This window comes from Falco naumanni, chromosome 4, assembly GCF_017639655.2.
Source record: "Falco naumanni isolate bFalNau1 chromosome 4, bFalNau1.pat, whole genome shotgun sequence".
In the NCBI taxonomy this organism is placed as follows: domain Eukaryota; kingdom Metazoa; phylum Chordata; class Aves; order Falconiformes; family Falconidae; genus Falco; species Falco naumanni.
Window position 1 is genome coordinate 83174578 of NC_054057.1, and position 27367 is coordinate 83201944.

A 27367-nucleotide genomic window follows, 5' to 3' on the forward strand; every position below is an offset into this window, starting at 1 on the left:
CAGCAGAGGCCAGAGGAGCAATGCAAAGACAGCAACCGCAGCAGAAATGCATGAACAATTAATTGACAACCTTTATTTGGAAGTTCAACAATTAGGAGGAAAACACATTGCAATTGTTTTAGCTTTTGAAAGATCCCCAAATAAATTACATAAAAGACTTGTGCAGTTCTAAATATTAAAAAGATCATAAAAAATAATGGTGCTCTCATATGCCAGAATTAATCCTTTTCCATTTCAACTATATTAAAAGTTGCCTGTGCAGGGATTATTTCTATAGCTAGACAGAAAACAATACAGTTTTCAGGTCTTAATGCCTCAGTAAAGATTTACAGGCATAGGCACTTCAGGGCAAAAAGAGATCAAGAGAGATAAGATCCCATGAAAGTCAGATCTCTATATTGACACTCGATCTCTAACTAAACACTACTGTAAATTGCAAAAGGTTTTAAGTAGGCAACATTATCCCATATCAGTAGAACTGAAAGCGTGCTGTTAGATTACATAGGTTACAGTGGAGTTTAATTTTAATTCAAGACCTAGACGCCCCCCACAAGGTTACCAGTGCTTTCTACAGAAGATGCGGTTTTTAGAAACAGAGTATGTTTGTATTGGGCCCATCTTGACATGTTTAAGCCACAGTGATTTTTAATGTCCTCAGTTATTCCTCTTAAGGAATAATGCCAATTATTCCAAAATTAATTTTTTCTTCCTTCATTGTTCCACACTTCTTCCCAGATTTACAGGTGCTGGCATTCAGATAGATAACCACAGAATGAATTCTAGTGTCAATTGCTACCCCTTTCAACACATTCCAGTACAGTATATAATGAAACAACATTAAAGGCTACCAATACTGTGCAGGTTTCTCTTTCTACTGTACCACACCAAACTTCTGATGCATAGTGAGCAAGCACATAGTTATTTTTCAAACTAAGATATGAGTTTGAAGCCTGGCTCAAGTTAAGTATCAGGTTTTTGATAGCTAGGAGACAGCAGATTCACATTTAGGAAGCTCTAGACACATTTTCATTCATGCCAGAAAATGTTTGCTTCTTTTCATGATGATTGCCATCTGTGCCTTTGGGTCACACTAAGATACTATCTCCCCTTCATCCCAGAACCTCTCTGCTGACAGCACTAAAGCCAGTCATACACTCAGTTAAAATGCAAGTCTTTCTGCTCTGTATCTACTTCCTAATACTTTCATATTGGTTATTACAGCACAGTAAAGTAAAAGAAAGCCATCTTCATTATATTTGCTGTCCAAGTGTTTCCCTATAGAGTAAGAGCCAGGTAGGTATTTTATATCACTAGTATGTAGTCCTGACACACTACATACCCTGCCCTTAATGTGTCAGAGTCCTCAGCTCTAGTCACTCTCTCTGTAGGTATCCATGACAGTCACAGTTACAGACCTGAAATATTATACATAAACAACTCTGTATAGCTCTCCTTCTATTTAGCAAAATTACTCTTTTTCATAACATGCTTTCTAGAATGGGAGGGAAACAGATCTCAGCTTCTGCCAAGAGGATTCTACCCCTTTTATTCTTTTATTTTCTATATTTTTTTTATTCTTATTGCAGATGACAGTCATGTGACCAAAGTACAAGCAGGAAAAATTTACCCATCGGGAGTGTAAATGACATTCTTCAGACTGCTTTGGGTATGGAGAGCTCCCAAAACTGCCTTTGGAAATAGCACAGGCAGCATTTCCACTGATGGGATTAAATGAAATCAGCTGCATTGTGCTGCAGCCATCCAGTTTCCTCTTTGGCTGCAAGTACTGGCATAAACTCTGATAAGCCTCAGATAGTGCTTCATTGAAATCAAAGAACTGAGACAGCTCTGACTTATTAGTATTCTGCAAAACACTGGTGACTGATTTTTAATTTAAGAGAAGAGGGAAAAGGTGATAAAAATCTTATATTTAAGTGTGCTTTCTGTTTACAAGGCTTTATTACTCTGATGACAAAGAAACCATTAGGGTCTCCACAAAAACTTCACTGTATGTTTGTAAAATTAAGTTCTCCTTCCAGTATATGTTATATAGTTTATCTAGTTTGGCTTAAAAAGGAAAAAAAAAATCCCAAACATTTTAATGCCCATGAAAGATGTAGGCAGATTAGTAGGAACTATCCAGTTATATACAGTCTACATAAGAGATCTGGGAAGACCCCTCTGATCATATTCTCCACATCCCATTATGGTTTTGGTTCTTCTGTGGACAATGATATTGTCAGATGGTGTAATTTCTGGATGCAGTCTTTATTTCTATTATAACCCAACCTACCATTTCTGCTCCTAAACCTAACTGCACGGGTTAGGTTTTGCATATTACACTTACCCTAATCCATACCTCTCAGAATACAGCAGGTAGTGCCCGTGCTTTCCAGCAGTTGGCCAAGTATTTACCTTATGACAGGTACCCCTAGGCTGTATCCCTCTCCCAGGCTGTGATGGGGCTTACTGCGTGCTTGCAGGATGTGCTATCATGTACGCACTCGCGACGGTAGTACTGAGAAGAGAGATCAGCATTAGACTTAAAACCCCATAGTGTTCAGTGTACGAGCAGTCTAGTTAGGTGAAAGTTTCAGACAGTCAAGTGATGTAAACTAAAATGGGACACAAAGCAACATATCTCCTACGTCAAATATTGCCATATATTACAGATCACCCTGCATAATCCACTCATATTTGTGACAGGTAAGGAGAAGCAGCAGTCACTAGGGTATCCTTCACAGAACACTCCTGCTATTTACACTCTTTCTCTGACAAATACAAAAAACTGATTATGTGATCGGACATTTCAAATACAAAATAGTACTATACATACCATAGCAAGCACGCTTGGAAAACGCAATAAATAAGAAAACCCTGCTGATACAGTAGGCCTAGAATTGCCTTATGACCAAGAAATGGCTTTCTAAAAGCCTTTAGAAGGTCTGCACAGACTATGTTCAATACAAAAATAAACAAAACAGATATTAAAATATAACACAGTAAAAATTTTTAAGTAGAGAGGATCCAGTAACAAATACAAGCTGTTCCCCTTCAAGTACACAGGCTGGAAATTGGAGCCATGTCATTAACCACTTTCTGATTAGACAAGTTGTTTTAGTCTACCTGAAACAAAACTTTGCTTGACATGAAATAGTTCAAGGCTTTACTGCTTTCATTTAAATTTGGCAGCTGAATTTATAATCCTCACTGTGAAAACATTAAAGTGTTTTGGTTTAGTTTTTAAATCCAAACTCTCCGTGTACCAGGAGGATAAGGTTAACAGTCAGTCAGTGTCTTTCAGCCATAAATTCTGCTGAGATGACACATCAAACAATTACTCATTTATGGCTGAAATAATGACACCTGTCATTAAAAGGGGTTGATATTCCTCCCTTTTTTCATCTTTGATATGCTTTATCTTGGTACAAATAGTTTTGATTGTGAATCTAATAATTCAAGATCACCAGAGCCTGTTACCAAAACTTAGAAGTGAGTGTAGGTTTTCCTCATCTGCAACAACGGAGAGACAATAACGATATCATCTGAATCATCTGAGTGAGCTTCATCTGCAGACAGAGAGGGAGTAGGCTGCGATTGCTTCTCACAGGACCTGGCTGAAATAATTACAAAGGAAACAAGGTCATCAATAAACAACATTGATAAAACCAAACCCTTATGGGAAGCGTAATATACTCTGAGCCATTAAGTTTCCAGAATCACCTACAGTTATGATTAACTCTGATCTATATTTTTCTACGTATAACTATTCCTCTTCCTCTTTAATGAAACAGCACGCATGGCAAGTATTGCCATACTGACCACGCATGATTCATCTTATTGTCTTTAAATCTTTGCAAGTGGTTACACACCACAAAATAAAGCAATTTGATACTGAAGCCATCTCAGGTCATAAAAATAAATATTTATTAGATGGCCAGAAAAGGAAAAATTGACCCAAGAAAGCTTAAGATAAGCAGAAAGGTCACAATGAGAACTTCAGTCAGATATAGATAGCAAAGGGAAATAGAAAAAAAGGGAAGCTCTCAGTGAAGGTCTTTTCATCCTTATAAAATACCAGAAATAATATTCACATGCTGTACTACCTTAATGACAATAAAAAATGGTGACCACACCATGTTTTTGGGCTTAGGTTGGGGGGTTTTTTGTTGTTTTTTTTTTCATTTCTTTCTCTTGCTTCTTTGCTGTGTTTCTCGGTGTGTTGTTCTATGCATCTCATCAATTCCAACATTTGAAGAAACGTTCAGGGCATGAACAGATAGAACTATAATGATTTCAGTAAACACTGGAAAATCAGAGGGATAAAATGGATACATATAAGGCCCCTAACATCTGATGAGCAGAACCAGCAGCTTATATCCCCTCTCCAAGAGATCTATGAACTAAGTGATGACAGCTATTAATACCTTCCAGAACAATATCCTCCCCTCAGCTATTAATACCTCCTAGCACAATATTCTCCCCTCAGCTCCACTTACTTTTCAGTTTCACATACAAGTTCTCTGAAAAGACTATCTCCCAGAGAAGAAAACAAATCAAGATAACCTGTGGGAAGAAGAAGAAACAGACAAGAAGCCATACACTGAGATTTTAACACTGAAATGGAAGGGAACACGGAAGGCATGCAGAGACTGTTACCTGGGGAGAACAATAGACAGGCCACAGGTCGTGGTGAGACAAGAGGTTCCTGACACAGAGAAAAAGTCTCCTAGTATGGAAGAGGACGCATACACAGCAACTGGAATGGGGAGTAAAGAAAGGGGAGAGCAACCAGCCCAAAAATAGAAAAAGAGTGACAGACAGAGAGCCTGTGAACGGAAAGGAGGAAGGTAGGGAGGCCATTACATTGGCTTCAACCTACAGAAGCAAAGAAACACGTGACTTTCCAGCTAAGTGAAATTCTTCCCTGCAGTCACCAAATAACGTAGGAGTTTTTCAGGAAGAATTATGTGCCAGTACTACTGGTGATAAGGATGAGCAAAGAGAACTTCCAGAAGCAGGCAAGTTTAATTAGAAGATGCAACTTCAACAACAACCAGATACTATATAAGAAATAGTTTAATATTGTCCAAATCATTCTTGATTATATACTGCTCTTGATGTCTGAGACTTTCTTGTCCTTATCTTCAGTTTAATATATTTCAGTGACTTTATCTTTGTGCTTGTGAAGGGGTAAGCACTGATTAGAGTTAAGAGTTGTATGTAAATTCATTAAAATTTAAAAAAAGCCTCAAATTAACAGTTGTATCCAGAGTGGCTAGTGATATGTAGAGAGAAATGCTGCTCTTCTTCAAGACTGCTGTGCATGTACAGAACATATTCTTCCTTCCTGTCACACCTGACAGAACAAAATGCTAAGTTTCACAGACTGTATCGTTATGAACTGTTCCATGTCATGGGAAGCAGTAGAAATGGCTGTACAAGTCTCAAGTACTGTCCACATTCTGAAGACAAGCAAAGCAACACTGAATGCCACATAACTTTTGCTATTTTTTTAATATTTTTTTTTAATTAGAAAACACAGATATATCTAACCTGCAGCAAACAATGAATTAAAAGTCTGCAAATGCTTGACCAGGATTATATACATTTATTCTAGCAGATACATAAGGTTCTTTTAAAATACATTTCCATCTTTTCCATTCCTCTCAAAATAATGCCAAAAGGCTAGGGAAATTAAATGACTTATTGCAATATATACTTTCACTTAAAGTGCAAGATCTAGAGGTCATGAAATGCAGGTTTGGACTTGGGACAAATGAAGCAAGAGCTTGTTCAACAGCTGCATGATTTAAAGCTAAAGGTATTTGATGGCTTTAAATCACTCAGCTGTTAAACAAGCTCCTTGTCTCATGTACTTTCCAAGCTGCAGGATGACCAGTGAAATAAATTACATGAAAAACCCAATTTTGCTTGTGGATTTTTACATCAGTCCTGAGCTAGAAGTGACAGATGTTGGACTTTTAGTTAACTTTAACCTGTTTAAGCTACATGAATTCAAACGGCAAACAACCTGCTATAACCAAACTGATTACTGAGGGGTCATATTTCTTCATGGAGGTGGCATTTACACCAGAACACTCTCCTTCCTTTAGTAGCCTTTTCCCAGTTTGTCCTTTGGGAGGGTTTGGTTGAACCCTCCAGTGCACCAGGAACTAATACTTCACAGAGCTGCATAGTGCAAGACAGTCTTTTAGGCAGTTGTGCAGTTAGAGAAGTACATATCTGGTATGCCTCTTCAAGCTAACTACGTACAACCTATCCTCATCCCAGATTTTGAAAACATCTCCCATATTTGTAAAGATCAGCAAGTAAAACCTGCTTTGTTCTCAATCTCTGCTTTGTGATGCTCACCAGAAAAGGGACTGCAAGAAAGAAAGTCTGAATACTTATGATCTCCTCTCTATACCCCCTCTGGTATAAATTCTTCCAGAACTTCTTCACTCCTTTGTCATCAAAATCTGCAATAAACATTAGTTTTGGAGACTTCATAGCTAGACAGTGGCTGTGCTCTATTAGTATTCATACTACAGCATTTATTAGACTAGATTCATCTTACACACTTCTCTGTGTCTTAGAAGCCCTTCTTCAGAAACACAAAGTTTTGTTGGTTTTTGGTTGGTTGGTTGTTGTTTTTTAAAGAGATTCTGTTTGGGTAGAATTTCACAACTGATTTACTCTGGGTTTAGACTGAGCATGCCAATAATGACTACTGCAGTAGAGCCCAGGCAAAAAAGGATGCTGCAGCATTTTTTTTTCTGAATACTGTAACTTGACATAATTAAAATCACTCATAACTCTAAACACTTTCAGAAGCAAGTACTACCTACTCCTTCACAAATTAGGATACACCTCTGAATATGGACTACAGTAAAGTTTTTTAAACACATTTTCCTTCACTGAAGGGCAACCTCTGCATTTGCAATCCCTGCAAGTCTGGCTTATTCCTCATCTCATATCTTTGAAAAACAGTCTCAGCTGCTTACAGCATGCTCTGTTTCTGAGCAAGTCTGCAGAGACTGTCAGCTTTTCAGTAACAAAAAACCCAAATCAGTGTTTCTCAGGTCACCCTCAAAGTTGCTCTCTTTTCTCCATCTGGTCCATAAAAGCCTTAAGTACCCCACTCTAGATAGAACTAACTTTTTTCAGTTTGGTTTTAACTCCTTTGAAGGTGCATGTCTAAGGTTGTCTTATTTTCAGCATTGTTACAAGTACTGAGTAGGAAAGTCAAAACATCCTCTTAAAAGCCTCTTTGACTTTAACTCCCACCTTCTCACAAACAGCAATGAAGAAGTCAAGAAGGAAACCAAATGGCATAAGAGCCATCAAAAAAGACAGATATTTTCCCAGTTTGTATTAGAGCAGTACTAGCTGGCCACGCTGTCCAGGACTTCGTTTTTTCTCTTACTGCACCAACTGAAGACTGCTGAAAAAAATGTGACTAAATACACATGGCTCTTTTTACCAGATGTCTGCCCCCTTCAGAAAATAAGTCAGGATGGTGAAAACATTTGCAGCTTGTCTATGGCTTTGGTCCCAAGACATAGTGGAAAGTACCATACTACATCAGCTACAGGGCTGGGGGGACTGAAAAGGAAGTAGAGAGGCAATACAGGGGAACACCATGTTCCTTGAACAGTTACAACTCACACCCCAGAGAGAGAACTTCCAAACCACAGTTGTGACAAAAAGGCAAAGCACTGTGAGGAAGCTGGGACTGATACTGTTAAAGCTTTTATTTTTTATGTAAGGGACTGCACTTGCCAGTATAAGCAACATGTCAACAAATTAAAAGACACGCAGAGTCCAAGTATGCATTTGCACATGTGTGTGCACGTGCAGATGTTCTCTATAAAATTGTGTGTGCATCCACTCAAAACACACGTACTTTTGAACACAGAGGGAAATGAGATTACCAGGAACAGATGACGTGAAGATTGAAGGAGGTCTCTGGAGTGCTGCTGAGACCGGTTTCTTCTCTGCAAAGTAAACCGCAGAATCTGTTTTCTCACTTGGTGCACTGGACACAGAGGACCTGCAAAAAATACTGCATTGCATGAGGCACAGAACAGTAATTGCAGTTGTCTTCAGAGGGCATGCTGAAAAGTTTCTTGTGTTGCTAGCCTCCAAGAGACAAAAGCCTATCCCTTGCAGAAGTGAACTAGTATGCTAAAGTGAGATGTAACTCTTCTTGTAACCATGGCAGCCAATACTAAAAACTTTTAGAGCAGTAAACCTTAGAGAGAAAGGAAGTATTTTTCAAGACAGAGGCACCATAAAACCTAAATAAGTAAACTAAACTTGTTTCCTGAGCTAAGTCACTAGATGGTATTCCAGCCCTTCCCTGTTCTTTCTCCACACAACCCTTAACTTCACCATGTCAGGTCTTCAGATTCACTTAATGTAAGTGAAGGTACTAACAATCAGTTTGATAGCAACTGTAATTTTTTTTTCCTCCAAAGAGTAATTATTTTACTTTACTTTTCCTCATTACTATGGAAGAGAGCATGCAACAGGATACGAGAAGACTACTGCCAAAGCAAGAAACCCTTTCAGTTGCACACTCTGAATTTTCTCACAAGCAAGCTCTCCCTTGTCATTGTTGGAGCAATGGCCTTGGTTTTCTCTGCCAAGCAACCCACACTAAAATTATATTAAAAAAAAAAAGACGACCCCTCTCCTGCAATAAAAACAATTTTGCTACCGCATGTTGCACAAATACCCATTCCTCACTTACCTCTCCTCAAGCAGTACTGTACGTGATAAGTGAGCCCTGAAAATGGACTGGATCAACGTCACAATCTCATCTTTCTCCTTGCAATCAGAAGACAAGCTCAAGGAGTTTGACATGGAAGACATGCAGGAGTTCTGCAAAGCAATCAAATTAAAGAAAGCTGACCTTTTACAGATTGCACAGAAGCCTGAGAGAAGATCTTGCAATCTTACTCCTGATCATGGAAGTGGTAGTAAAGTAAATATTCCCATCTTTTGGTCTGCAGTCTTTAAGGTTCTATAAGAAGGAAATGCAGCAAGAAATGCAAATCTGATCATCACACAAGCTCTGAAGCACCTGTATTCAATTAATGAAAGAGCAGACACCTGCAAGGAAAGTTCATTTATTTTCCAGGAAGACATTTTTTTGAAGTCAGAGGAGCTAAGGCAACCTTCACAATGGATATATCTTCTGCTTGTATCAAGCAAAAGTATTCAGTCCTACTACATTGGGCCAGTTTACTAAGTAAAAGCGCATGTAAAGTGCAACCAGATGAACAAACTGATTGGAGGATTCTGAATTAGCTTTAGCCTGCTAATAGTCTAAAGGATGTTCATATAAGTTGGCAAATAATTTACAGAAACTAAATGTTTAACTGTTAAGGAAATTTTTTCATATTCAGAACTGAGAAATCTGGAGAGAGCTTGACATGACAGAGGACACAACAAGTCTTTGGTTGAGCATGCCACATGCAAGACTCCTTTACTTGTCAATCCAATCAACAATGCTTTCTAAATTCTTGTTTCTGAACTTCAATAACAAAGTTTTATCTATTACTACAATAATACAGCAGGGAACACTTGAGAGCAAGTACAGTTTTCAATAGCACTCCAAATTAAAAGTTAAAGGGTATGTTATTAGCTGATGATAACCAGAAAAACAAAGAGGAGACCTAGTTACAGTCCATAATGCAGAAGTTATAGCTTTACTTCTAAGAAAAACTGTGAAATAAAGAAGATTGAAAGGGAGACTAAGGAATGAGCTCAGTGCCTCTCTGGAATTACGGTGGTGCTGCCAACCAGCGCATTAAAACATCACTGGGTGATTCAGAGAATTAAGTCTGGAAGTACTGTACTTTACACCATAAACTAAATATAATGGGATGCCTGGATACCCATTTGCCCCAACAGTTACCTCGTTGTGAGATTTTGCATCATGCATCCTGTTATTCAGTAACAGTTTCTGTCGAGCTAAATGTCCTCTGAAAGCTGCCTGAAGCATAACAACTGCCTAGCATGGAAAGAAATAAGTAGATGTTAGCTCCTTTGAAAGATAGCAGTTATAAATTAAAGCAAGAGTCCAAGAGGGAAGAGGTAATGGGGAAAATAACTTTTTCCTGTGCAATAAAAACTCTTTGATGTGTTGACATTTTCTTACATTTAAAGGATACACACATGTCCCCATTACTTCACAGGTACTCTGCTGCAATCTAGAGAATCCCCAGCCTGTGACAACCCATAGACATACACCTCCATGATTTAAATTCAGGATCAATCATGAACACCTCCCATACTATCAAACGCAGTTAAGTTCTAGATGCCAACACTAGCTTGTATTTCACAAACAGAGCAACATGCTCCCATTCCCAGATTAGATTCTGGCTGCTCAGCAGGCTCTGTGATGCTCTGGTGCAATCAGATATCAAGCCAAGTCTGGCAGACCATTGTGGTGATTCCACTGAACAAGTCTTTCCTTTTAGAGATTTTACTTTTTCGTTTAGATCAACAAAAAGCATCTAGAAGTAAAACAGCATGTTTGCATCACATGGTTGGAATTTTTTCTGATTTCTGAAAGTAGGATTTTTAATATTCCGGAAGAAACAACTGTAAGATGCTGTTTAATCATAACTTTTGTGCAAAACACATGAAAAAGTGACTTTGTTTGAAAAAATTGTCAATTTCTTCATAATATTCAGAGACATTTCTTCTTAGCAAAAGCTTTAAATTCCTCCTTCAAATCCTTCTTGTAGTGAAAATGAAAGCATTATTAGAATTACCTAATTTAGAAAATCTTTCCTGTCTGTTGGTATCAAATTTTGTGCAAAATTTTCAGAAGCAAGGTATCAAGGACAGAAAATTTGAGACCAAAAGGAGAACACTTTGACAAGATATATCAAACAAAACCAGGATGTCAGAAGGAAGGTCATGATCCAGTCTGAAGAACAAACATGATCTTGGGACAACAGTTCATATTACAATAAAACTTCTTTAAAAATAAAAGTATTATTCATTTGTGCTTTGATACAAATTGTCTGACAACCAACAAAACAGTAAAACAAATATACTCACCTCATCCAGAGCAGCAGCTTCTTTCTGAAATGAAAAATGCCTAAGCTAATGCCACAGATACATACACATTTTATCTAATAAAGATTTTTCCAAATTTTTCCCAACAATTAAAACACATAGAAAATACCTGTCCCACCTCCCCCAAAAACTCAAACAACAAACCTAAGGAAAAAAAGCTTTTAATCTTTAAAAGATGTGTGGATAGTTCTTTTGTCTTTAGTTTCCCAAGAAGCAATTATAAGGCTAACCTCACATTGCATGTCATACACCTGGAAAAAGCAGCATTATGTTGTTGCCCATAGAACAAAATGTAAGGTTAACACTTTTTCTCTAGATCATTTTGTTCTAGTTGAGTGTAATTTAATATATGAAACTTCCTGTATTGCCTGGAAGATTTCTTCAAGGGGAGTTTAACTTCTCAGTCATACTCCAAGAGGCAACAGCAGCAATACTGCTTCAAGCGCTGCTATGCTTACTTATTTTCCCTTCTTATCCAGACTCCTCCATTCAGAAACTGGCTATCTCGAAAAAGAAAGAGTAGGATTCTAGGGAGCAAAGTTAAAAGAAACAATAGGATTCTAGGAAGCAGTGGGGAAAACTTGTAAAAAGCAGCGGAAGAGAAGATGGTGGTAAGGAATCATACTGAGAAGCACTGCTGCAGTTCCTGGAGCCTGGCAGCAGGTTACGGTTGATGCTAGAACAAGAGTAAGATTCAGAGGGGGATGTCCTCGCTGTTCCCCGGTAGGAGAATTTCACCTTGTTTCGGTACATCTTCCAGTGTCTCTGGATGATTTTGGCTGCTTGTTCCTTCCTGTGATCTTCTCTGCCTTTAAATGTGCAGGGTAGCGAAGACTACAAAGAAGAATGTTTAAGTTAGTACACTAAAGACACTAAAGTTAGAGTTCTGTGAGGGAAACAGGTTACAAATGACTCAGAAAAAATCACCACCAGAGTTGTTAAATGTTAATCTTGCCTGCAGGGCAGAAGGAAGTTAAAGAAAACTCTTAGTTCTAAATACTGCTCATGTTCAAACTCATCTAGATGACTGTTACAGTGAAACACATTCCTGTCCCCATTTTAGCTGTTGGCAGAGCATGGAAATGGAAAGGTTTTCATTTACACATACTCCTATTTTTCTATGCATTGCTAAAGCAGTAAGAGCTCCAACAGTGGAACCCACTGCTTTGTTGATCAGAAATGGTTCATATGTTATCAACAGACTGAGAACAAATGTCAGGATATCTATTTTGAAATTCTTCGTACTAATTAGCCGGGGAGCTCGCTACTGTCTCATCCTGGCAAGTGTGGTCCCAGGATCATCTGTTTAAGCTTACTGATGAGTTGGCCATCATATGACACCAACAAGACTGAGAGCTTGTGTAAACTGCCATAACTCTACTCTTCTATCTTGAGGAAGGCGGGGGGGAGAAGCAGAAACCAAGAACAAAACAAGATTTTCTTCCAGTTATTTCTTCTGAGGTGTGGTTGCATATTCCACCTCTCACGATCTGATCCTTTTGGTCCCTAATGTCATACTAATTGTCATACCTCACTTGCCAAATAAAAGTTAACTGCAATTTTAGAAGAAAAAAATAATTTGTTGGTGTAAAATTATAAGTAGAGGAACAAGAGATTTTACAGACTCTGAAAAAAACTCTTGATTCTGTGAAAAGGAGTTATTTATAACCTAAAAAAACTGAGTTACAGGCTTAAGTTTAGCAAATGGATCATGTTATATTAAAAATGACAACCTACTATTAAAATGAAAAATTGGTAGGAACTTAGTGATAATTACAAATAATGGGAACATTTCAATAAATGGGTGGTTACTGGCCAAGAATATATATAGTCTGCAGAGGAAAGAAGGAGCTGTTTGTTGGTTGTTTTTAAAGGCTCAAGTTATTTGGTATTCAAAACATCACATCATCTAGCATCCATCAGCCTATAACACACACACACAAAAAATAATCTAAAGAATTGTACGGTATATCAAAACCCAGCACCCTCTCCAGCTAATCGACATTTTTATTCATATTTTTTACTACCTGTATTTCAGAGTCTATTTATTTTCAAGTACAAATGATCAAAATACCCAGTAATAGTTTTCAACTAGTTTTTTGGGAAATGAGATTAACATGACCACACTGCATCTGAAAGCATGTCTGTCAGTGCCTATTCATCTCTACTGGCCAGTTATAACATTTGGCAGAGGGATGGAAGACTGCAAAGATATCAAGTGCAGTCATATTTCACGGATAAAACCCCAACTGATTACAGAGCCTCTCTGAAAAGACACAACTAGCAGCTACTTGGACTATCAGCTCAACTTGGTATATATCATTTAGAAACCCACCACCACATAAAACCCCACGTGTCTGTACCTTATTAAGCATTTCCATTGTCTCTTCTGCCATTTGTCTCTTCTCTTCCTCCAATTTTGACTCCAGTTTCCCTACCTTCTGAGTCAAGTTCTGGATCTCCTCACTGTGGTTGGAAAAGCAAACATATTTATAGCTAGAAGTTTTCTGTTGTTCTCGCTTTGAAAATACTAACCCATTTCATAAGAATTGGTTGCTTTGGCTTTTTTAAGGCCAAAGTGTGAAACTGCTCACGGTAATATGCTACATATTCTCCTAGTAACAGACACATAACATCAATTCTAAAGTTTTGATAGCACAGCCTGACATTAAAATTAAAGTCACAAGGTTACAATGGTACCCTTGATGCTATTAATAATGCATCTAGATCTGCTACAGTTTCATATTTGCCAAAGTCCTTTCTTAAAAAGTAATAATGAAATCAGGTTTTTTGCCACATGTGCACAGGATTATTATAAAGTTATACAGCATACATGAAGTAAATGGAATGACATATTGGCAATGGTCTAGAAGCATAGGCTAAGGTAAGGTAAAGATACTACAGTTATTTCTCAGAAAGAGAAAAAAAAAGTCTGAACCCAACATGGCAGCTTTCTTTTTCCATTTATCTTAGCAGCTTTTATTATAATTTAATTCTTATTTTTACTATACTACTTAGTCTTCCACTTCCTCTAAAAGCACTCTATAGAATTCTTCCCCTAGTAACTTATTCTATCCTTCCAAAACAGTTCTACTTAAATGAATTTCCACCTTCCTGCAGTTCAGATGAACTCCTATGGATTTTGATACAGTTCAAAAGAGAATTTAACAGGTATTTTCTTTGTCCAGAAAGGATTTACTAATACAAAACTTGATACCTGAAAGTCTGCTCTTCTGTACTGTTTTCTTCCATCTTACTCTGCCACTTCTGTAGCTCCAGCTCCAGTTCAGCCTTAGCCTGCAGTAACTGCTTGATATCTGATCTACAAAAGGTACAAAGAAATCTAAGCAATACTCAACACATTTACACTTCCAACATAGTAGTTATTTTTTGTTTAAACATCTGAATAAAATAGGTTTTCTTAAATTTGTAAAGTAACTAAATGTTTAGGTTTTCCTTTTAAATCAAACAAAATGCAAACATACACTGTTCAGAAGCAAAAGGCCTCTTCACATGCTCTCACTACACATTTCTGCTCACAGTTGACACTGGAGACAGTGTCTTATCAACAATACGTAGCTGTGTGCACGTCTCTGCTCATGATCAGATTAACCTGTCTGCCCTTATGCACTGACCCACCAAACAAGTCCAAGCAACACAAACTGCAAATCAATTGCTTACGGGGGAGAAAAGAAGTCACAGTGCCTCATATGGCAGAAGGCAGGCTTAAAAAGAGAAAGTGATAGACCAGACAGATTTTTTTTCAGCAAAATACTTCCAAGAAGTGCTGCATAACATGACATATAACCCTTCAAAGGGTTTTCAGTGTGGCTGGCAAAAAAAACCCATGCCTTGAGAAATGTGTTAAAAACAAGCAACTCATTTTTCATCCTCTCACTGACTTTTTTTCTGCAATGTAATTTTACAACGCTAGTAGGACTAGAAGAAGTTTTTTGAAATAAAAGCTGAGGAGACAATCAAAATTAGTTTTCTTGCTGAAAACAGGAAGGACTTTTCTTTTGTAACATGACAAGAAAAAATTAAATAATCCACACCTACAAAAGAACATCATCTCAGACAAAAGTCACACTTACTCTTTACTGAGCAGGAGGTTTTGAAGTGCCTTCCTATCACTCTTCAGTTTCTTCACTAGCCCTTGGAGATGATGACATTCCTCAGCATGGTCTAACCGTTGAGAGGCTGGATGATCCAGGTCTACAGAAGGCGAAGATGACATGGCAAGTACCTGTGATGACTCACTATCTGCTGATGACACCCTGGCATTCTCCACGGCATGTATTTTCTAAACAGGATAAATTTACACAAAAAAATACAAAAGAAAAACGAAGAAAATCAAATCTAGCATAAAATTATTTTATTTAGGCCATGAGAAAAGATCAAATGAAAGCTGATTCTAAAACATGCATCTATATGCAACAAATATAAGAAAACAAAAAAGGGAGGAAAGGTACATGGTACAGACATCAGTTTACATGACGAGCCAGAATGCACAACACCGACATATTGAAAGACTACATGCCATGAGCACAAGCCCGTGGTTCTGCATTTTCTGCTTCAAGACGGGGAAGATGGCCCAAGGATTATGATCACTTACTTTTTCTAGTTCTGAAATCCGCCTCACCAGCCTCTGTCTGCTCCATTCACTGTAATCTAAATACAACAACAAAGCTTTAAACATGAAACTATGATCAGTGAGTCAACATTGTTCTTGCTTTTTGAAACTTCTGTCCATATAGAAAGACCATCTAAAGAGCTCTGAACCCCAACTTTAAATATGCAGCAATGAAAAAATGAGAATGGTCTTAAAATATTCGACTTCCACACCAGTTAACTCAAATCAATATAAATCATTCACATTCATCAATTTTCAACAACTGAAAAACAGTTTTCCAGTGAAACATTAAAATCTTCAAGTGATTCCAGTCCAGAATTCTCAGGGATAATATTCAAAAAAACTCAGGTCTGACTGGAGCAGCACAGCCAGAAGTCAGAGACTCCTGTAGAAACTTCTTGTTTGCCCCTCCTGAATCTTCACCTTTGTAATAACTCCCTTATTTCTACTATTGTAGGGTCCTGCTCTCAAAACACATCTTTCAAATGTAGCTAAAACCCTTGCCCCACGCTCACCAACTTTTCAGCACGTACTTCTTGTTTTATTGGAAGGAGGAGAACTGCTCAGTACATGACCAAGATCTTCTTTCAGCCTCTGATTCTCATCTTGCAATTCCTTGACATTCCTAGATAATCTCAGGACAGCAGCATTCAGTGCCTTTAGTTGGTTTTGGGTATCTCTACCCTCTGTACTTGGAAACAGGGCCAAAACCAGAAAGTTAACTTAAAAGCAGAGAACAAAGCAGCAGCATTGAAGAGAGCTGAACAGCCTTACTATTCTAGTCAGCTGGCTAACTATCTTAGCTCCCCCCAAAAGCACTTCTCAACATTTTTTCACTTGAGAATTACCTATTCTTTTAGGTAAAAACACGCAAAGACCATCTTGCTCAACACTTTCACAATTGTTTTAATTTGCATCAAAGAAAAATGATACTTTGCAACTGTGAAAGTTTATTATTTTTACTTCCTCCCCCACTCTGTTTCATTAACACACAAACAAGGGTCCTTGTATGAGTTTTACTTATGTGGTTTTCTATTTGTTTTGTTAACCAACCTTATAATGCTTTATCAGAGCTCTATTGACCACTGATTTAAAAACATTTATCTTCAGCCAATTGGGAGACTTCTCCAGAAAACTGCTCAGTACAGAAAGCGAACCTGCGTGTTCTGAATTGCCTTCTTTCACTTAAACAGATTGAGACTGGGAGAGAGGGCTATACATAGATGGAACCACTTTCAAACAAATCCAACACACACACATATTTTCAGATAACTGTGAATGCTGCTCTAATAAGTAAAAGAAACTATTCCTGTGAAAGTAAACCCCAGAGAAATTTCTTTCTTCATTTGAGATGTTTCAATCAGAGACATTTTTGAACAGATTTGAAGAATACAGCTAACATTGATGTGATGGGAATTAAAGGCATCAGAAAAGGGAAAGCCTGCTACATGTTAAAACTGTTTTAAATATATTACAGTGATTTTGCCTTTTTATTTTTTCTTATAAAAAGGGGAAGAAATTTCAGCTTCCAGATGCGCTACGTTGTAAAGCTGGTTCACAAAACAGATTTCTAGTGAGATGAAATACTTGTTCTTTATGGTATGAGAAAATGCTTAGAAACTTACTTCTGGAAACAAAGGTCTGAAGGAACTGATGGACCTACTTTTTGACAAATGCTACTGCCAATAGTAATCACAGAACAATTTGTGAAGGAATCTTACACCCCATCCACTGGAATAATTACAAGGTAAAGGGAGAGACAGTCTAAAATCAACAAATCAGAGTAAAAAGCTGAATCAAATCTACTTTTTGGAGATTAAAAGGAAATGAAGCCATAAAAACAAATAAATAAGGCTGACCATATATCACAGATGACTATTCATACAGCTGTCCCAGCAGGAGGGGGGGGGGGGGCAGGGAAAAAAGTAAAAAACAAAGCACAACAGACAACCAAAAATGGGAAGTGACAGAAATTACAGAAATCATAACCATATCATGGAGTGTCATTATTTTAGGCTCATCAAAACGTAAATGAAAGAACTGCAGATCATTCTGAGGATATGAAAGGTTGCCTAGTTTCTAGCTTAAATTGGATACTACAGCTTCACACATAAATAATCATGTCTCAGAATTAACGCTGAAAAATAGGAGCTAAATGCCATTCACTTCAGCCAGAAATAACGTAGACAAGCATCATGAAAGAAACACTATTGTACAACTCTATGTGCCAGAGCCCTGACCTTCAACATCATTTATTATTTCTGTGCTCAGCCTCTCAAGTAGAGATTGAGTCAGACAATAGAAAGAGACTGCCCTGACCACTGCTTTTTGAAGCTATGAATAGATGAGGACAAGAAAGAGACCTGATGACTTATTTTCACGTGTAAATAAATCAGGTGTGATGGCTTACAGCCTCAAGAGGCTAGCCACTGCATGCCTGAGCTAACATAATTTTTTTTTAAAACAGTGACAAAACAAATTGTAGTTTTCAACCCACAAGATAGTGGGTTAGCGAATCACAAGCAGTATATATAAAGACCCATAAAAAGTTCTCACGTCTTTCTGTCAATCTAAATAATTACACACAAAAAAGTACAGCTGCCTGTACTTAACACTAGGAGGGCAGGCATATTTTTAAGTGGTGTGGTTACATTTTCCTATCCAACAAGATTCTATTAGCCTCTTCTCAGCTCAAATAACACTCACTTGCATAGATGCTTTTGATTTTCTCTCTTATTGGAGCTTTGTCTTTGTGCTTTGCTTTTTATTTCCTCTATAGACTCTTTACCCTTACCACCATGTAGACACCCACACATTAGTGACAAGCACTAGTACAAGCTTCTCTGCCAGCGTCTTACTAGTACCACTCATGGAGATCTCACAAAAGCTACCCTGATGTGCAGGTTGCCTCCCTGTACCACAGGAAAATAATGTTTACACCAAAATACCTTCTTTGCAGCATACACCCCAGAGCAAGATGCGGAACTGACTCAAGAGTAAAATGTCAATATCTAGTAGTTTGCTTCAATCACTGCTGATGTCAGAATAGGTGTGATTATGGGGGAAGATGGATTTTATGTAATGGAGACAAATTTTCAGAGCTTTCATGTCCTCTTTAAATAGCTCTAATATTTTTTCCACATCCACAAAATGATCTATCTACATGAAAAAGAAGTGTGACTAAGACATATGCCAAAACTGTGAAGCCAACCAAAGCAGTACCAAAAAGCAAATCCAGCAATCTAAATAAGAAAACAAACTCTTCCCACGTAGTAGTTTTCCATCAGTTAAAGTAGTACATGAGTGATACATCAAACACATATATGTAAACAGTGCCTCAAAAAATTTAAACATACTTTTTCCTCATAGTCTCAGACTTTGCCAGGAGGAGTTGGAGACGATGGACCTGTGAAACATGAAATGTAGTTTACATTAAGGAGCTAGCTGTGGAAGCTGACACTGCTACTGCAACACATTTTTCCATTAAGTGAAAATCAGAACAAGACTTCAGGTAGCAGCAGAGGCAATGATGCCATTGCTGAAAATCTGGCTGCTGTTATATTGACTTTAATCTAGATGCTACACGTACAGAGGTACACTAATTTCCCCTTTTTGGTTAACACACTCAACTTATTGAAGAAGAAAGGTTTTTCATTACATGTACCTGGAGCTATGAGAATATCTATGAAAATCTGATTCCAACGACAGGTGCAGCTAAGCTCTACAAAAGCTATCTAAAACATTCCATTAATACTTTGACAACTGAACAACTTCCTCTCCTGTATGTACATTGAAGGATCTGCCAGACATACCTCTTCATAGTAGGTTTCCATAGCTATCCTCATTTCTTCCAAATTAGTGGTCTTCATGTCTGCCTGGAATTTGCTGAAAATAGAATAATTCAAAATAAAACCCAGTCAGACCAGCAAAGATGCTGCAATACCTTTTGGTTTACAATTTCAGGATGAATGGTTTATAATTGCCAGTATGTTCTCAGGGTTCGTTAAAACTTCAAGAACAGATGAAAAATAACACGTATTTCAAATTCCCTTTATTATCTCATCCAATACAAGCCTCTACCTCCAAAGTCATACTTAATAGTGTTGTCTTTCTCCTTGCACTGTTGTTCGAGCTTGAGAATCTTCTGCTTTAGTCCACTAACCACCTACAGAAAGAAAAAAGAGCTCATGAATCCTAGAATAATCCATCTCTTCACAGAAATCCTATTTCTCCATAGTCTTGCCCTGTCTTTATAAGTTGTAAATAATCAGATATACTTATTCCTACGTACTACAGTACTTAGTAAATCATATGCATGTCTGCTACCCTGCGATGAAGAGAACACTAATGAAATCAGATCCCTAGCTTGTATCTGTGGTAACACAGCCAACTTCATAATTTTTATACACAATCATTAAATAAAAACAACTCTTCCCCATTAGCCTGCTAAATTAAATCTGTTAAATAATAGAGAGAATGCTCCCCAAACAGATACAAGACAATGACAAAGGTGGCTCCCTGAAATAATAATTCCAGATCTTTGTTACTGGTTTCTTATCTGACTATAAAGGTAATGGTTACATGATTCCCTAATTGCTTATTCTTTCTTACTAAAATTTTGTTAATCAGTAGTGTTTCAGCTTAGCAAGAGGAAAAAACGAGAAGTGAAAGCAAAAAGGTAATGAAGAAACTATTACCCATCCATTAGAAGTCTTTTCTGACAAAGTTCGTGCCAGCTCAGAGCCCTGCAAGGTAAGACAGATAAAGTGACCAATCTTGCTACTTTATTTTACTTCCAGCTCTTTCCACAGAATTTCCTAACCTAATCAACTCCAGTCATTTCACAGTCCAACAGCTTAGGTTTGGAATGCCTATTGTTGTTTTATATTAGCACACTTCTTCCAAGATGTACATCTGTACACAGAAAGTGACAGCCACAAGGAATTCAGTGAAATTCAGGTCTTCTAACTATGAGCCTTAATGCTTCTCAGCCTTGTGGATCTGACAATAAGGCTCATCTTTGTCTTCCTGGTTCAGGTCTCAGGACTACATGCATCGGTCACCATGCAAGAGGTCAACTCCCTTCTACTTTGCTGAAAAATATTCAGAAAGCAGGCCCCTAAACAGACAGCATTTAATTTTACCTTCAGAAATCAAAAGTATCTTTGCTAAATAAATTTATCTGCACAGTATGGCATGATCTCCCTTTGAACTGAGCAGAGATACACAAAACCAGAAATCAAGCTCGTCATTCCTAGAGGCCAACACGCTACAGACTCCTGAAATCTAGGGAGACAAGAAGAGGGTCACACTGCTCAGCACTCTTTTGCCCCACATGTATCCCCCAAGAAACAGTCACCTTGGAAGGATCCAACAGTTGTTCAATCTGTTTACCCTTTCGATTATTCTCTTCTTCTAGTCGACGGAGCTTAGTTTTCATTCGATCTCGCTCATTTTTCTGAGCTTGTATTGTCTAAAAGAGGGAAGAAAAAATTGTAAGCACATTTCAGAAACAGAAAGACGTGGAAACACATTTTGATGTCAATAACAATCCAATTACGATGGTGAGGATGAAGTGAAAGGAAAAAAAGAAAACAAACAGAAGAGAGACCATCACACCAGACCAGGGCTCACAGATAAGGGAGGTGACAGGGCAAAGATAAAAGGAAAAGGTTTAACAGAAAGGCAACCTTATACAAGTGATCTACAACAGCAAAGACATTTGTCTATAGGTATCCCTAGTGTTCCACATGCCCAGTCTTCATCTTTCATACACTGCACTAAACTTAACTGACAAACTGTTAAAATGTGATGGGTAACAGCCAGGAAGCGGAGGGGAAAAAAATAAAATAAAGGAGATGGGGACAAGAAACCAAATACAATGAACCTTTCCAGTGTCCAGCTAGAGCCATGGCTGGGGTTCAGGACTGGGTATACTTCAAGGCTTCCACATCCAGTACTCAGAAGTATCTATCACACCATAAGAACAATGAAATTGCCTTAGACACAAGTTTAGTTTAGCCTTACAAATGCAGAAACTGAAGTATTCTGAACCAATAAGGCCTGGACATCTACAGTTGGCTGAAGCGATGCTATGACTTTCTGTGTAAGTTTCAGAGAGACTGTACCTTTTTCAGTTCTATAATTTCATCATACATATCTTCTTTTTCCCTGTAGTCAGGAGTTCCAGGAATATAGCCTACACGAAAAGGTACATAACATAAGCAGATCCCAAAAGAGGTATTTTTAACTAACCAGAACCTCTATAGTTAAAGGAAAATACCTAGAACAGCACCAAACTGAAAACTACACTCTTTTTTCTCTTCAGAAGAAAAATCAGCAAGGAAATGAATTTTAGAAATGAACGTGAAATGGAAATGTTGCTGTATGAATCTTCTGCCAGATTTTCAGCAGATTTCTCTTATCTCTATTAAAATTGTCATCCCAAGAAAGATATACTCCACAGAAGACTGCAGTTCTCTCATCTCAACAAATCAATTATTTATAAAAATATCTCTAAAAGATGTCCAGAACACATTTTTCTCTTTATGCTTAACATGTAAAAGTTTACTACCTTTTAAAGTTGCCAGAAAATGTGTATTACCAGTAACAGTACAGTTGTCATATTATATGGAAGTAGGAGTTTTAAGTTTACAGTTCTCCTTTAAGAAAAGCAGGATAAAAGTTTTAAATTTTGCTCTTCTCGTAAAACTCTATTGATTTTAATATCACAAGCACATGATAAAACACTTTCTAGAGAAGCAAAAGAAGTCAATTACATAGAATTTCATGCACGCAGATGGTTTCTATCAATGGTTCCTAAACTATGTTTTGCAAAGTCACAATAAATTGTCTACAGCTGGCCCATTGAACCGTATTATATTTGCAATGTTTTCAGCTGCAAATGCATGGCAATTTGCAAAAAGTTCTGAAAGCTAATAGTGATTCATTGCTAAAAAAAAATTTGGAAATCCCTGTCTTATCCAATTTAGAAATCTCAAAAAGTACCTCATGAATCACATTTTGACATATATATATTTTAATACAGGCTAAACTTAAATGGCTCTTTGGTTACTAAAGCTAAGATCCTCAGCAATGTGTGTTTTTACACAGAAAAAAGATCATTAACTTTTATTTTCCACACTATTGCATAATTTACCATTACTAGAAGAACGAGAATGTTTTGGCTTCTTCATTCCTAGAGCTTCTTTCAAGTATTCTGGAGTGCTACTAGAAATGTTAGTTCGCATATGCCCCATGTCAACATCTGATTTCAGAGGATGGCTCATTCCTGCCAACAAAAATGGAAAAAAAATTGCAAAAATCAGGGATAATTGTGAATTAACTTTGTGGATTTATTCTGAGCAAATGCAACATAGAAAGCTCCAGATGCTGTTAATTATTCCCTGTATAAACTCCAATGCTCAAGATCAGATAATTCCAACCACCCAAATAAACAACAGTGAAATGACTTCCTATGTAGCCTATAATCAAATACAATCTATTTTTTAAGAGTTTATACGTTAAGCTGAATTTTATCTATATATGCAGATAAAGTTTCTATACTAATACCTTGTTTCAGTGATCCCAGCCACATCTTCCTTGGGTTTTTTACAGCTGCACTCTCAAGACGTGCACTGCCTGTTCCCTGAAGAGACCGACAAACTGCAGATTTTTTAGGATACAGTTGTATGCTAGAGCTGTATGGAGACTCTACAACAAAAGAAAATATCTCAGTGTTGCCTTAAAAAGCTCAAGGTCACAAAAATTTTCTGTCTTGTGCTTCAAGGTTCCTAGACACAGTCCTATTTCTTAGAAAACCAGAATTTAACTATATACTACAAATGGCTCATACAGAGCAATGGGACATTCACCTAAAAACAACAACAAAAAATCACAACAAAGCAAAAATTCAGTTCCAAAAAATGAAAAGGCTTAGAAAGAGGCATAACGACAGTAATATGACTCAACACATGTAGAAATATTTACACCTACAGTTTGGACAGGCATCCTTAAGATACCTGAGTGTCTGAATTCATACATTAAATTGACCCTTCAATGAATGTATACACAAACGTCCTATCACTGAGAAAAATATGTCTGGCTAAAACAGAAGTAACTCTGTTGTTACTAATCCACTAGCAATTTTCTTGTAGTAACTGAAGAACAGAATCGGTCTGATACAACTGCTGGGGAGCCCCTCACATTACTGCTTCAGGTATGGCAGTCAGGGTCAAATACTGACATCAGTTCCACTTCAAATTATTAATATAGATATGCACTATATGGGCTCACTAGTCAGTCTTCAAATTACCACGAGAAGTATATACAGTGCGAACTGATGTCACAAACAAAATAGTTGAGATTCAACAGTTAGTTTAAATTCCATGATTTAGGCAAGCAAAGAGATTTTAGGAAAAGAAAGATAGATGTACATCTATTAGAAAAGTATGCCTCTTCCTCAACCTAAACCAATATTTTTAGGTACAGCATCATTTGATTTATTAGAAACAAAACAAAGTAACAACAATCAGCAACACTTTGAGGTAAATGCCATCTTTGAAATATTCACTGGAAGTATAAAAAGCAAGGTAAATGGAGAAGTATAGTAAGAAACAAACCCCAGAAAAAAAGGACAAAACATCACATTAAAACTACAGATCTAATAATAACATTGTACTTCACGTAACAAAAAGCACAAAAAACCCCACCCAACAAATGAAACCGAAAACTGCTTATTCTACAAATACAGATATCTACTGGATGGTAGGTAACTCCAGTAATTCTAGATTCTTTCTACCCAGCAAGTATCATCATTTCTCCAAAGAGACAAAGAGAAAAAGAAATTCAGAATGGTTGCCAGTAGAAGGGATAACACAAGAAGAAAATAGTTTATGATGGAGATTCAAGAATTACATCTATAATAAACTTCATATATTTAGCCTATAAAAGTCTCACTTCAGAGGTTACAGAACAAATCTCAGATAGGCATGCCCTGCATATACCAGTGAATAACTCTAAAGAGAATAATAAGATGTTCTTTCAAGTAGATCTTCCAGTTTCTACATCCCACAAATCTGTCTTGTTCTGCAATAACGGAAGCAGAAGAAAAAATTTTGGAACACTTACTTGGTGACTTTGGAGGCTTATGAAAAATTTTCTTCTTTAACTTCTGGAAGAGAAAAAGAATTTTTAATGTATTTAAAATACTCTTCAAAGATTTCAGCATATAATTTCAAAATTGCCTTCAATCTCCATTTTGTATGAAGATCATTTGTTCTAATAACATAAAATCTTCAGTGTAGAAAAGAAAACCAGCAGCATTCCCTACATGCAGATTTGACCACAGCAACGGTCACCAGAATTAATGTGGTGTCTATTGAAGTTTTATGCTACAAAGCAGTCTGTTCATGCTCAGAACACTAAGACCTTCCCCATCAGTATTAAATACGAGTAGCAGCAAATTCAAGATGATCACAGAGTAGAGGCTGATCTGTAGAACCATTTCACTAAAGGAAAGCCTTATTCAATTCCATTAAAACTCTGTAGAAGGATTACTTGGGCCCGTAACTTGGTAGAACAGCAAAATGAAGCCAATCACCATTTGCAGCCCCCAGTGCTGAGAATTCAGAAGTCAGAATTACATTAGGTTTAGGAAGTTTTTGAATCAAACTACGTTGCAGTAACGTTGTTAGCTTTCCTCTCTGAAGGGCGTCTTACCGACCAGGAGTTACAAGGATGTAGTATGTGTAAGAACACGCTGAGAGGCCTTTCAAGTGCGCCATTACTAAATCTCACCATTTCTGTATCTGATCCACAGGTTATTGCAGACAGGCTGTCATCTCCCTGGGAAACAGAGACATTAACAATGACATTCACTACCAAATAATTGGTTAGAATACATATCCAAAAGATCTTATATCCTTTTACTATCACAACAAAGTTGCAATAAATTCAAATGGTAAGTATGTCACCAGTACTGCAAAAGAACAGCATCGTTTGCTTTAACACAAAGATTCTGTATGTTCCAGTGCAAGTCACTTACGCACTTCAGTGCGCAGCACTACAATACCTGAAGCTTCGGGTGCCCCATCTTCCACGATGCTGATTCGGCATGAATTTCTCCACCAGCAAGAGTTAAGCAGCAACTCACCCACCTGTCCCTTCCTCACTCAGCTGTTCCTACCCTTCCTGTGCTATGGGAATGTCCAGTAAACGCGACCCGAGAAGTGATCAGGCTGAGGAAAAACCCCAAACCAAGGAACCAAAGGTGGTTCATTTTTCCTCAGATTGAGAAGTGGGGAAACTTGTCAGTTCACACGTAAGCCTATCCACAGTAGAAGGAAAATTTCCACTTTGCTTTCCAATTATCTGAATGTAAACCGCCCTTGCATGAAGAACATTCTCGCTTGCTGCTGACTCCATGGTGTTTAACTTCAGCACCATTCTTGCTTTGGGCAGATGCTGATCTATGTCTGTAAGGGGTGTGTGTGTCTGTATGTGTGTAGTATTTTTGAGAACCCTGGCTGACGTAACAGGAGCTGGGATTGACAACAGAGCAGGTAAAACGGCTTTCTGTGCTGTGTTTTGTGTGAGAGCAAGCAGGTATACCTCTCACACACCATGCCATATAGTTTTTAATTTCCTGAGGCAATCTTCTTTGCAGCACACTGATTACCTTTGTTATTTTAAGGCCTTTTGATCACTCTGGGAGATCTCCCTATATAACTGCAGCTATCGCATCAGGAATCAGAAAACATGGAAGGTGCCCAGCCTCAACAGGAGATGGTAAACAAGAAAACATTCACCATGACATAAATGTGCAGTAAGAAAAACACTGCTGTCCTTAGAAACCTTCACAGTCCCTTTGCTCTTGCGAAAGAGGCCCAACAAGAGCCACCTACGACAGACAACAAGGGAACAGGGTGGCTGCCAGCAAAGGGCCCCAAAACCTCCCTCTGGCTGCCGAGGGAGGTGAGCGGCAACAGCCCCGCTGTGCTACCGGCCGGCCGGGGAGACACGGGCAGGACCCAGCGCCCCGCAGGTCAGGGCAGACGGAGCCATCCTGCTCCCGCTCCTCGCCAGGCTTCGCCCCGGCCCCGCGGGCAGGCGGCAGCGTTTCCCAGGCCGGGTCCAGGGCCTCCTCTTTCTCCTTCTCCTCCTCCTCCTCCCCGTCGCCCCCTCCTTACCAGCTCCCCCTCCGCGGCCACCTCGCCGGCCCCCCGGGCCATGGCGGGAAGGCCTCAGCGCTCGGCAGGGCGGCGGGGGCCCCCGGGGGCCGTGGCGCCCGGCTCCGGGCAGGGGGCGGCCTGGGCTGTGCCGGCCCGCCCCGCGCGGCACTTCCGGGCTGCGGAAACCATGGCAACCAGCCGCGCGGCTGCGGAGCGAGCGGCAGCGCCACCCGGCGGGCGGAGGCGGCCACGCATGCGCAGAACGGCCGGGGGGGGGGGGCGCCGCGCCACTGCCTACGGGCGGAGCCGGGCGGGCCGAGGCCTCGCTGCGCGACGCGGCTGCCACCAAGCGGCCCGACGGGTGGGCAGCCCCTGGGAGGGCCGGCCTCGCTCCGCCACCCCGCTCACAGCTTCTGCCCGGCAGCGCAGAGACAGCCCCGGCAGGGCACGGCCCCCCACGGGC

General features: G+C 38.7%; 1 protein-coding gene across 6 annotated transcripts; it reads right to left on the bottom strand.

The window, feature by feature from the left end:
- Positions 1–53: 53 nt before the first annotated feature.
- On the bottom strand, positions 54–27111 carry IQCE (IQ motif containing E). 6 transcript variants are annotated; one of them, XM_040593779.1, is made up of 24 exons: positions 26923–27111; positions 25532–25579; positions 24863–24905; positions 23306–23446; positions 22893–23024; positions 21862–21932; positions 21093–21206; positions 20431–20478; positions 19828–19898; positions 19546–19618; positions 19090–19139; positions 16267–16424; positions 15716–15771; positions 15195–15403; positions 14318–14422; positions 13464–13566; positions 11839–11934; positions 11083–11106; positions 9929–10024; positions 8759–8889; positions 7938–8056; positions 6376–6482; positions 3481–3617; positions 54–2518 (listed from the first exon to the last, which is right to left on the bottom strand). In XM_040593779.1, the coding sequence occupies exons 1-23, from the start codon at positions 26962–26964 to the stop codon at positions 3510–3512; spliced, it is 2145 nt and encodes a 714-aa protein (XP_040449713.1). In that variant the 5' UTR covers positions 26965–27111; the 3' UTR covers positions 54–2518; positions 3481–3509. The 6 variants fall into 6 exon arrangements, with proteins under 6 accessions (XP_040449713.1, XP_040449712.1, XP_040449715.1 ...); XM_040593778.1 differs by having other exon boundaries at positions 54–3617; positions 26923–27110; XM_040593781.1 differs by lacking the exon at positions 6376–6482 and having other exon boundaries at positions 26923–27108.
- Positions 27112–27367: the final 256 nt, after the last annotated feature.